Source organism: Colias croceus, chromosome 6, assembly GCF_905220415.1.
Source record: "Colias croceus chromosome 6, ilColCroc2.1".
NCBI classification, from domain to species: domain Eukaryota; kingdom Metazoa; phylum Arthropoda; class Insecta; order Lepidoptera; family Pieridae; genus Colias; species Colias croceus.
In genome coordinates, this window is record NC_059542.1 from 11956914 (window position 1) to 11969443 (window position 12530).

Genomic DNA, 12530 nt, shown 5'->3' on the forward strand with positions numbered 1-12530 from the left:
TCTAACGTAATCATCCATTTTTTATTTTTCCTAGTTCAGTTGGAAAACGAAAAATTCTAGAATAGTTTAATTAATTCATATTAGTATAGTTCTATACATATGTATAGACATATGTATGTTATAACGTTGAAATATATTAAAGTACTCCTTCCCTAAGCTCTCTCGTTATACGAGTCTAAGCGTATTTGCTCTGACGAAAGGGGCTTAAAATTTCAAATACCCCTTCAGTGAGGCATCGATACTTACCTACAGACGATCGATTTACTATACTGGATAATATTGAGATATATAACTACGCTTACAATAAACTTTGAGATACTATTGAAGCCCTCTAGCTTCTCTCTAGAGTTTGACTAAAAGATTAGTCTAAGTATCCACTTACAACAACAACATGATTTTCATTATTTTTTAAGCTATTGCATAGCTTCTATCGCGGGCCTTGAGCGAGGGGACCGAATCCAGAAATTGCGTAACGAAAAACCTCACGCTCCCCACTCCGACAGGCACGGAGGTGTGGCTTGAAGGCATGCTGTGCAATAGCTTCACCGCGGCAGTCCCCGAGTGCCACACGTATTTTTTTTAATTTCACTCAAATCAGTAAAGTACTTGTATCTTGAAAGCCTAACATACAAATAGACTTTTAATAAATAACACAGCCTATCGAATTTATAATATCAGTGTGAAGAGCCAAGGGAATTTAAATTTGATAGTATTTGTGACTCAATATTTTTGTATGTAAATTCATTATTATTTTTGAACTAGCTCTGTCCCGCGGTTTTACCCACATGCTTGGTTTATATTGGTCAGTGCAAGGGTCCGTGTGATAGATAGCCTATCCTCGATATATGTGTTATACCTACATAATATTATGATACTGTAATTTTTTTAAACTGGACCAGTAATTTCTGAGATAAACGCGTTTTAGCAAACAAACAAAAATGTTAAAAATTAGTAGTGAGACAAAATGCAAATTTATGTTGTGTACTTTACCATATTTGCCTGGTTTGACACAAAATCAATATAAATTTATATATAATATTAACTTGAAATTATATAATTTAACAAATCATCATAGTGATGCATTTATATATTTTGACATAAATTCTTGTACAAAATCTTTTTGTTTGACAAAGAATACAGTGTATCTGCCATTTAGATATAAGAGAGAACTTGCTATGTTAATAGCATATAAAATTATTAACCAGTCTGGTACATGTTTAGTATCAGACCCTGGATCTACTATAATTTTATGTAGTAGTAATTATATACATCAACCTAGGTTAAGTGTTGACAGACAATCTAGCCTTAAGCTAGATTTAAACTAGTTTATAAGACAACAGCTAAGCAGTCTTTTTCTATTGTGCATCAAAATATTCAAGGCTTAGCTAGCAAATTATTAGAAATAGAATTATTTTTAAATCATAATAGAATTAAAATATTTTGTGTAACAGAACATTGGCTTAAACAATGTCAGTTGTTAATAAATATTGATAATTATAAATTAAAAAGTATATACTTTAGGACAAACGCTATTCATGGAGGTTCTCTTATTTTTGTACACAATAGTTTAAAATGCAAGGAACGAACTGACATTGTTAGCCTTTCTGTAGAACGCACCATTGAACTGTCCTGTGTTGAACTTGAGCGTTACATTATTGTTTGCGTTTATAGGCCTCCTTCCAGTGACTATAATATGTTTGAGACAGTCATGGAAGAAATATTAAAGCGTTTGAGCAGAAGTGAAAAGAAGGTTATAGTATGTGGAGACTTTAATATTGATTTACTTTCACACACACAAATGGCAACACGAATAGTTAATTTATTTCAATCATTTAATTTACATAAACTTTTTGATGAACCCACACGAATTACACCAAGTTCTGCAACTTGTATTGATAATGTTTACTGTGATTGTAACTTTTTAGAAAAAAATATTCTCAATACACTGACTTCGGATCACTGTGGCCAGAAAGTAGTTTTTGAATGGGATTGCATACCTACATTTAAAAGAATTAATGTTAGGCCTATAACTAAAAAAGGCATTCATAAATTTAGAGATAATATTAATAATAAATTGCCTGGCCTGAATGATCAATCCTTTCATACTAATCCTTGTGAAATGTTTACAAATCTTTTTAATTTAATTCATAATGAGTTTGAAAAAATCTTTAAAGTTAAATCTTTAAGTATTACCAAGGATTTACCATTTAGCCAATGGGCAACACCTAGTATACACAGATGCAGGAACGTTTTATATGAGTTATATGGCATGAAGCAATATAACAAAGACTTGGCATTTCTTAGTTATGTTAGAAATTATTCAAAAACTTTTAAAAAAGTTTGTTTCACTGCCAAGTGCTTGTATGTCAGAGATAAAATACGCAACTCTGATAACAAAGTTAAAACGGTTTGGGCAATTATTAATGGTGAAATGGGCAAAAGCCAATCAAATAGTACCATAAAACTAGTTAATGCTGGTAGGGTCATTGACAAAAGTGCTGATGTTGCGCTTGCTTTTGAAGATTTTTTTTAGTAGTGTCCCTGCTAGTATTACCGAAAAATTAAATTCGTCATCAGCGCTTGCGGAGTCCTACTTGAGGGACCATGTTGCTGAGTGTAATGTATTATTTGAATTGCGACATGTGACTGCAGAGGAAATTGTTAAAACTTTTAAAACATTAAACTTAAAAAAAACATGTGATCTCTGGGGAATGTCTGTAAATCTAGTAAATAATATTATAGAAAACATTGCCAACCACTTAGCGTTTATATTTAATCAATGTTGTGACTGTGGTATATTCCCTGATTTATTAAAGTTAAGTAAAGTTATTCCTTTATTTAAAAGTGGTGACCAAGAAGACTGTAATAACTATAGGCCAATTTCCATTTTACCAACTTTGAGCAAAGTCTTCGAGAAATTAATTTTAAACCAATTATGTAGTCATTTTGTATCAAATGGTTTACTGCACGCCAAACAGTTTGGTTTCACAAAGGGGCGCTCTACCACTGATGCTGGAATAGCTCTTTTGTCACATATATATAAAGCATGGGAAAATTCAAAGAATGCTTTGGGGATATTCTGCGACCTTTCTAAGGCTTTTGACTGTGTAGAACATACCACTCTATTACGGAAACTAAATTTTTATGGTATTAAAGGTTTATCTCAGGACCTCATAGCTTCATATCTTCAGAACAGGGTACAAACCGTTGTTGTTAATGGAGAGAAATCTCGCGGTGCGCCGATTAACATAGGTGTTCCGCAGGGATCTATCTTAGGACCGTTTTTGTTCTTAGTATATATTAATGACCTACCTTATTATTTGCAGGATATGTGTGAAATAGTACTGTTTGCAGATGATACCTCATTAATATTTAATGTGGATAGACATGACACAAATGTTGACGAAGTAAACTCTGCTCTTTTACGCATATCCAAATGGTTCACTGCTAATAATTTATTATTAAATGCAAAAAAAACAAATTGTGTTGAATTTATCCTTCCAAATGTAAAAAAGGTGAAAAGGGATATTATTTTAAACGGGGAGGTATTATACCCTGTGGATTCTACTGTTTTTCTTGGTTTGACACTAGATGAGAAGCTACAATGGGGGGCCCATGTTGCCACCACCGCTGCTAAGCTTAGTTCAGCTGCATATGCAGTTCGAAGAATAAGGCATCTCACCGATGAAGACACGGCTAGATTGGTTTATTTTAGCTACTTTCATAGCATTATGTCCTATGGAATTCTGCTATGGGGCAGGGCTGCAGATATAGAAACTTTATTTATATTACAGAAAAGAGCCATACGCTCTATATATAATTTACGTGCTAGGGACTCACTAAGAGATCTCTTTAAGAATGCTGGTATCCTCACAGTACCATCACAGTATATATTTAATAATATTTTATATGTACACAAAAACGCAGACTTACACACAAGAGTAGGAGATAGACACCGTTATGGCACAAGGAACCGAAATAAAATTGAAATGCCATTTTACCGGTTAGCTAAAGTTAAAAATTCATTTATGGGCCAAGGTATACTTTTTTACAACAGAATTCCTCATAGTATTAAAGAGTTTAGTAGTGCTAAATTTAAAAATTATGTAAAAAACGTATTAGTTCAGAGAGCCTATTACAGCATTAAGGAATATATGGAAGATAAAAACCCATGGAGGGTTGTCGCGTAAAAACCACAGGACAGTTCTTTGGCATATTATGATATATACGTACAGTTACTTACATATTTTGTAAAATTAAATTGTAATACTGAAATGATTTAAAAGAGCAACTATGGAGTTTCTTGCCGATTCTTCTCCATAGATACTGCTTTCCGAATCGGTGGTAAATGTTAAAAATATGTATTGACGTTTCAAAAGTGCTTCTCGAAGAAGTCTAATTGAATAAATAAATGTTTGAGTTTGAGTTTGAAACAAAACTCTTCAGCTTTATATATTACTATAGATTTAAGTTTCTACATTTCATAGGTTACATAAGGATAGGAAAAAAAACAAAAATTATAATCATTTCATATTACTTTATTTAATAAAATAAATCTTTCAAACTTATATTTTAAACAGATCTTTACAATCCAATAACTATAAATTTTAGACTAGACAGTAATATTGAACTGAGATTTGAAATAAAATAAATTCCACAAATATACAATATAACATTATACATAAATTGTTAAAATACATTTACAATACAAGCCATTTTAGCACCACGGCTTGTTCTTGAAAAATATGTTAAAAATGTGTAGAATTCCAACATACAATAAATCTTGTGAAAAATAACACGCATTTAGTAAATATCGAAACCTGTGCTCTATACTAAACTTAACATTATTTACAACTACACCCAGCTCAGCAGAATACTGTTATAAATAGAACTATTTACAATACAATTTACACAAATTTCATACAATTGAAATCAATTTTAAAGCCTAATGTCATGAATTCCACGCTCCTACGAATAAGTCAGTCAATGAACGTCCAATTCAAATAATTAAGGGCTGATTTTTCAATCGTTGGTTAAATGGTCATCGAATAACGTATTAAACTAACATTTCAAAAATGTATTCTAATTGTCCGTATTTGACAGATTACAGGTGACATTTTAAAATGTTCGTGTAACTTTATTGGACGGATAAATTTTAAACAAAAATTGTAAAATCGGCCCTAAACTCGTAGTTTTTATCTAGTTAAATATCAGGTTTAAAACCAAAGTCCAATTAATCAAACAAGATTTCTTTTGATCGAGGCTTTTTCCTCAATCAATAAAGAAACAGTTCGTTAGACTGCACTGTATCGAGCTATAAAATTCGAAAACTTTTCTACCAATAGAAATTCGGAATTTTAATCAATACAAGAACACTTTTTGCGACACAAAATTTTCTATCGAACTTCAGTCCTTAGATATCACATTCAAACTCGGAGACTCTTTTGTTCCTTCCGTCGGGCGTCATTTGAAAGTGATTGTTGGCATTTATCCGGGGAAATCCATTGAAACTATTCCTGCTTACTAAAGGATTCTCCCTTTCTCTATCCCTATGAAAACTGGAGGTCGACAGTTTCCCATCTTTTCGCTCAACAAAGTTAGGATCGTTAAAGTTTTTGTCGGTGAAATTTCTGTCAGTGAAGTTTTTGTCGGCGAAGTTCTTGTCGGCGAAGTTTCTGTCAGCGAAGTTTTTGTCAGTGAAACTCCGGTCCGCGAATTCGCCGTCAGAGAAGTTTCTCTCGAAGTTCAGGTCGCGGATGCCGAAGCCGCCCATACGGGGCGTGCCGATACCGAATTTATTGCGCATCTCTTCATCGCGCAAGTTGAACGCTCTGTTCTCGAACTTTCCTTGGCCCGTTTTTAATCTGGAAGGGGAAAAAAAGGTATCGTTAAATTGAAAAATAGGTTTCATACAAAATTAATTTAGGATTTTTGTAAAATATTAAAATCACTTAACCAAAAATTTGACTACCTTACAATGTTACGAAGTATTCGTATCTATTGAGCATTAGTTTATTATTATTCAACGAAGTAGAAAATTTTATTTTTAAATTTAATAAATAGGTCACATTCAGAAAACACAAGAAATAGCATCCCAACTAAGTTAGTACAAATAAATTACTTACTCTCTAAACACCCGCCTTTCCCTATCATACTCCGCCGACAGCCCCTCCTCATCATTAATAATCGCCGACGGATCGCTATACACGGACGATTCTTGGTAAAACGAGTCCAGATCCACGTAATTCCCTTCCACGGGTTCATTATCCAGCAGTTCTGCTAGTTGAGACTTTAGTTGGGCAAACGTGGGTCGTTGGTTCGGGTCCGCGTGCCAGCAGGCATGCATTGCCCGGTAGAGTTGCGGCTTGCAGTGTGGAGGGCGCTCGAGCCGGTAGCCCTCTGTGACCGCGGTGAGGACTTCCCGACCTGACATCGCTGCGTATGGTGTTGAGCCTGGAGTATAAAAACAATTACTATATGAATTATGAATGATGATTTGATGACTTGAAAATATTGGAAACAGTGACTAACTTGAAATTTTCAGTAAAAGAAATGATATATATGCTAGTTACATAAAATGAAGGGATGTATAAATACAAAAGAAACATTCTGTTTTAAAGACTAAAACGATTAATCCTATAACTGTACCATGTAATGAAAATTTAGCGTACACAGCGCCACGAAAAACCATTAAAAATGCAACTCACAGGTGTCTATGCACCTTTTACTAAAGTCTACAATGCTTTAGGCGCCATCATATGTTTCACATCAGAACTAGCACTACCACACATACCGACATCTATCACACCTTCACTAACCAACTTACCAAGCGTAACAATCTCCCACAGCAGTATCCCAAAGGCCCACACATCCGAGTGATGGCTGTACACATTATACAGCAAGGCTTCAGGGGCCATCCACCGCACAGGCAGCGCGCCCCGCGCAGCCCGCGCCGCGGCGCCCGCGCACCGCGACATGCCGAAGTCCGCGATCTTGCATAGCTTGTTGTGGTCGACTAGTACATTGCGAGCGGCTAGGTCGCGGTGTACGATCTGCAATATGCAAAACAGTTTAGCCACAGTTTAGCGTAATATATAAATAATAATAAAATCAGAAACAAGCAATCTCTCTTACGATAAAAGTAAAGGTGGTGGTTCTTTAAACCAAACTAAAAATGACACTCAAAAAATGTCTGAATCAAAACTCTGCCAATTCCATGCAGTTTTTTTATTGAGCGTATATAATCGATGTACTTTGCGATTCAACTAAGAATACGATCGATACTGCGCCATTTTGTTACGTCACAAGTCAATTATTAACCTAACGAACATTCAAACAAGATATTTGAGTTAGGGAATATAAGATAAAACAGAGTTTTTATACAATATCCATAGAATTAAATGGTGATCGGAACTCACCCCCTTAGAAGCGATATAGTCCATCCCCCTGGCCACGCAATACGCGAACACGGTGAGATCCCTGGAGGTGACGGAGCCGCCCCCGCTGAACCGGTCGGGGCGGGAGCGCCGCTCGCGCAGGTACGTCAGCAGCTTGCCGCACATCACGTACTCCATTATGAGGAGGTAGGGCTCTGGAATACGTTTTCAAGTAATAAATTACATAAACTGCTGTGCTGTGTTATTAGAAGATAGAGAGCTAGCACAATTATCCATTATGAGGAGGTAGGGCTCTGGAATACGTTTTCAAGTAATAAATTAGATAAACTGCTGTGCTGTGTTATTAGAAGATAGAGAGCTATCATTAGGAGGTAGGGCTTTGAAACAGGTTTCCACATGATAAACTATATAAACTGTTATACCAATAATTTCAGCATGTACCATAAAGCTCTTTTTGATAATAATTGCAAACAACATAAACACACAATTATGCATGCTATATACTTAAACGTAACTCAAAACAAAATTAAAAAGGTCAAGACATTTTAAACTGCTCTGCAGTTTAACAACAATTTTAATCCATTTTAGCATACTCTGTAGGTTACGAAAAATTCCAACGAACAAACAGACCCATAATGTACCAGAGCAAATTTCAGCCATAGGCAATTGCTAATTTACAATAATAATTGCCATTATGACCATATATATTACCAAATCTTCAATCTATCATACCCACCTTGTTCAGTACAACAAGCGAGCAGCGTCACCACGTTGGGGTGTGTCCCGATCTTCTGCATGATGTAGATCTCGTGCAAAAGCTCCTGCTTCTCCTTCTGTGACGCTGACTCCTTAATAGTCTTCACAGCTACTAAACGGGTCAGACCATCGTGACCGTTCAGATCGTCTGCCTCAGCTTTCCATACCTGGAATTAAGTAAAATCATTTTTAGTTCTTTTATCATTACACTAGCTTCGCTCCTCGGTTTCACCCACTCCTGTTGGTCTTAGCGTGATGATATAACTATAGTCTCAATGAATGGGCTATCTAACACCGAAAGAATTTTTCAAATCGGACCAGTACTTTCTGAGATTAGCGCTGATATGATTTCTGATATTATGTAGGAAAGTGTGAACATATACTAACCTGTCCGAAATTTCCTTGACCCAATAGCGTTTGTAACCTAAGCTTATTTCTTGGGAATTCCCATTTTTGATCTGGTTTTGTAGGCGGCGGTATCGGCGGTCGAGCTACAGGCGTGATCGGCGATTCTTTCTTAATATCGCTGCCATCGTCGAAGTATCCTTCATATTCCGTGTCGATTTCTTTCGTTTTCTTATTCAGTAAGTTCCTTAATACAAAACCTACAACAGCTATCACTGGAAGAAATCCAAGACCAGCTAAGACGTATGACGCTGTGTATGTCTTTTCTGCCTCTATAACAACTTCGTTCTGAGTGTCGCTTTCATTCTTAACTCTAGTTAAATTAAGCACAGTATCGTTTTCAACTTGCGTCATGTTTGTGAGTTGCAGAGTTGTTGAACTCGATGATGCTGATCGAGACGTGACGATTAAAGTTTTTAAGATCGATTCAGTAACTTCGTTTCTTTGTGTCGTAGTTTCTTGCGCTGTGGTCGTTGGGAGTAGCGTCGTAGATTCTTCACGTGTACTAACAGTTGGCTTTATTGTACTCGTAGTTGTTGTTGTTGTTGTCGAAGTAGTCGTTGGTCGCCGTCTTTTTAGTATATTCTTTGGTCGAATTGTTATCCCATTCGTAGCGTTATCATAATCATTTTGTCGGAATAGACTGGCTAGCCTTTCAGATATTTTAGATGTTATCGTTTCTACACTCAGATCTCCATTATATTTTTCACTGGTTAACGGAGATTCAATCGGTTTATACGTTATTGGAGCTTGCGTAGTTTTTGTGGTGTTATGGAAAGGATTTTCAGTCGTCGTAGTTCTTATTCTGATCCTATGTCTGTATGGTTTTAATGTGGTTGTGGTCGTTGTTGTCGGTATAGCTGTTGTTTCCGTGTCATTGAAATAAATTATAATCTCATCTGTAACATTCGACTTATCCTGTATATTTCCAGATGTTATTTCACTTGTACTATTATCCGATTCATTAGTAATAGGATCTGTTTTATTTTGTCCTCTCACAGATGAAGTTATCGACACGGATGTTACAACAGCTGTATATACAGAAGTTGATGCTTTTTCTGTAGTTGTGTTAACCACTGGAGCATTCAGACTGCTTTCAGTACTCAAAAGAGTGGTTATCTTTGATGGACGTCGACGTAGATTGAAATAATTACGAGTAAAATTACGAATCAGAGGTGGTGTGGAAGATGTGGGAGGTGTAGTTGTTTTGTTTAAATTGTCTTTGATGGCAGTTCCATTTACATTTTCAACAGGATTTACAGTTGTATTCGATAGAACATCTTTGGTTTTATTTTGTATACTCGGCGTTACATTTTGTACGATAGGTTCAGTGACATTTAACTGTCCAATGTTCAGTGGCTTTTGAGTGGTACTCGGATATTTTCTATAAGCATTAACCAAACCAACGTGTCTTGCAGGAGCCGGTCCCTTGACTGTGTTTCTTATTTTATTCTTTTCTATAACATTTTTAACAACTGAAACGTCCATATCTTCATTAATTTCATCTTCACCAGCACTAGTATTCCTATATTTTTCTGTTGCTGAGTATCGTGAATTAAATTTCCTTTTTTCAGATGGAGCCACAATAAAATTAGCGGCTTTAGTAGAAGCTGATAATGAGGGCGAATTTGTCAAGTTATCGTTTATTACAGGACCACCTAGTTTTTGACCAAAATATATAAAAGGCGCCATTTCTTCATCGGGAAGTTCTGTTTCTAACGGCCGAAAATGGTTATAAATCTCTTGTGACATAAATAATGTTTGATTTGTTTTATCTTTTTCATGCTCTACTTTAATTAACTTTGTATTCTGAACATCTGTACTGTTAGCTATTGTATTTACTTCTACTTTTTCTTTCTCTTGTTCTTCAACCTTAGGAGTGGTTTCCACGGCCTTTTCAGTAGTTACGGATATTGCTTCAGTTATTAATGTAGCATTTTCTTTAATTTCATTACTGGACGTTGTTTTGTTAGGAGCTACAGGTGGACTTTGTGTAACATTATCAGTATCAGAATAATTCAATAAATATAAGCCGTGATTGGATTCATCAACTTGGAATTCCTCTTCTGGGTCTAATTCGATACCTTTATCCAATTCCTCTCCTTTCTCTGGTGGGACGTATATTATAGAACTTTCAGTCTTCGTATCAGCAGCATTCGTTTTGTTAAATCGTCGATTGTTTAAAAATCCTGCTCTGTTTTTATTATCTTGATATATCCTAGGTATAAATAAGTGTCTTATCTCGTGTGGTTTAATATCTTGTCGTGTTTCTTTAACTCCATCGTTAGTGATCAGTTTTAAAGTCGGTGCTATGGCTTCATTACTCGAGTTGTCAAATGTTATCCTTTTTACGACACTATTATTTGAGTCACGAATTTCTAATTGAGCGAAGGTGGTGTTGGTTCTGAAATTGAGAAAAATATCAGTTAAACGTTTGCTTGATAAAATTGTTGATTTTCTTACTGTTTATAATATTTTTTACCAAGTTAAATATTTCAATACAAGGATATACTGCAACTAATTCTGAAAACTTTTAATAAAAAGCCTATAGGCTATTGTTTAATTTGAATGACATTGTATTCACACGGAGCCAACATGTAGCCTTCTAATAACTAACATGATTCTAATAAGAAAACATACTTGTGTGGTTTATTCGCTATAGTAGCAAGAGTATTGATGTGACTGGCGAGGCGTCCCGTGAGGAGTTGCCGCCGCCTCGCAGCGAGGACTGAGAGGAGTTGCGAGTTCCTCGTCGTGTTCGAACTGCTTTGAGTCGTGCTCCGCCGTACTGAGCCTGCAATGGAAGACGTACAATTAGTTTCGTATGCATTACTAGTATTGGTATGGGGGAGTTTTCTAGGTCGTGGTACTGTAGATAGTCGACCTTTGTTCACAAGCCGCTTCATAAAATATACTTCTTATAATCTTGCTCGCTAGAAAAATTAACTTGAGAATCCTTCGAGTCTTAGCGATATTTAACTTTTAAATAAAACAATATTTTTGAAATTATTGATCGTGCTCTAAACTATTATTATTTATTTGTTTGTATTCAATATTAATCTTTGTCATATGCACCTTAATCGCAAAAAGGGTTGCATTTTACTACAGGGCCACAGGTCCGCAGGACCGAATCGCAACTAATAGTAGTTATATACAGATATAGTAAAAGAAGTCACTTTATTGTTGTAAAGAATACACAAAAGCCATAGCCTTAAACAAACGATTGATTAAAATTACACAGCAATAATTACATTACCATGTCTGAAGACGACTTTCTCAGCCAGTATGTCACGGCCACACTTTTGTTTCAAGTGAAGGATCATTTGATTGTTAGAATTATTATCTCGTCACGCGAACTGTCGCTTATGTTCGCAAAGTTGCTAAACGGTTTACAAAAGGATTATGTGAATTATATCAAAAGATATTGAAACTTTAGGAAACTTATTTTTGAATTTATAGAGTAGATTAGTATAAAATTTATTTATTAGGATTTTAAAAGTGATTAATGAAGACCTATGTCATACGTTAAAAAGTAATAACTTAATTTTGAAGTTGTCCGAAAAATCTCTCCACTAGGTGACATAACTTTCAGTATGTTGAGGCATATTTTTTCATTTTATTTATTTTTTTGTATCTTATATGTAAATACTAATTAGCCATAATATTAGATCGATTAAGAAAAAAAAAACTTTGCCTTTCTCCATGCAATAAAAAACATATTCTAGAATCTAGATTAAAATGATTACACACTTCATACTACCCAGTTACACTAATACAAACATGTTACAGGGAAATAATACGCGTATAAATTAAAAAAAAACTCTTGCACATTTACAAACAGAATTAACAATTCACAATCATTCCCATTGAACAATGCTTGCTGCTAACAAAAACTTTTGGTGCATTGTCTTATATTACTTAACATTTTGTAAACACTATTTGACATTGGATTTATACGCATTGTTTAAAGGA

The 12530-nt window shown here is 35.1% G+C and overlaps 1 protein-coding gene across 1 annotated transcript in view; it reads right to left on the bottom strand.

Moving 5' to 3' along the window:
* Positions 1–4517: 4517 nt before the first annotated feature.
* Positions 4518–12530, bottom strand: part of LOC123692722 (serine-rich adhesin for platelets) — a 109382-nt gene continuing 101369 nt past the window's right edge. The window contains exons 2-8 of the mRNA XM_045637496.1: positions 11199–11352; positions 8541–10962; positions 8134–8320; positions 7419–7591; positions 6827–7052; positions 6126–6453; positions 4518–5864 (exon numbers count right to left, since the gene is read on the bottom strand). Coding sequence (XP_045493452.1) covers positions 5414–5864; positions 6126–6453; positions 6827–7052; positions 7419–7591; positions 8134–8320; positions 8541–10962; positions 11199–11352 — 3941 coding nt within the window. The 3' untranslated portion in view covers positions 4518–5413. The remainder of the gene's footprint in view (positions 5865–6125; positions 6454–6826; positions 7053–7418; positions 7592–8133; positions 8321–8540; positions 10963–11198; positions 11353–12530) is intronic.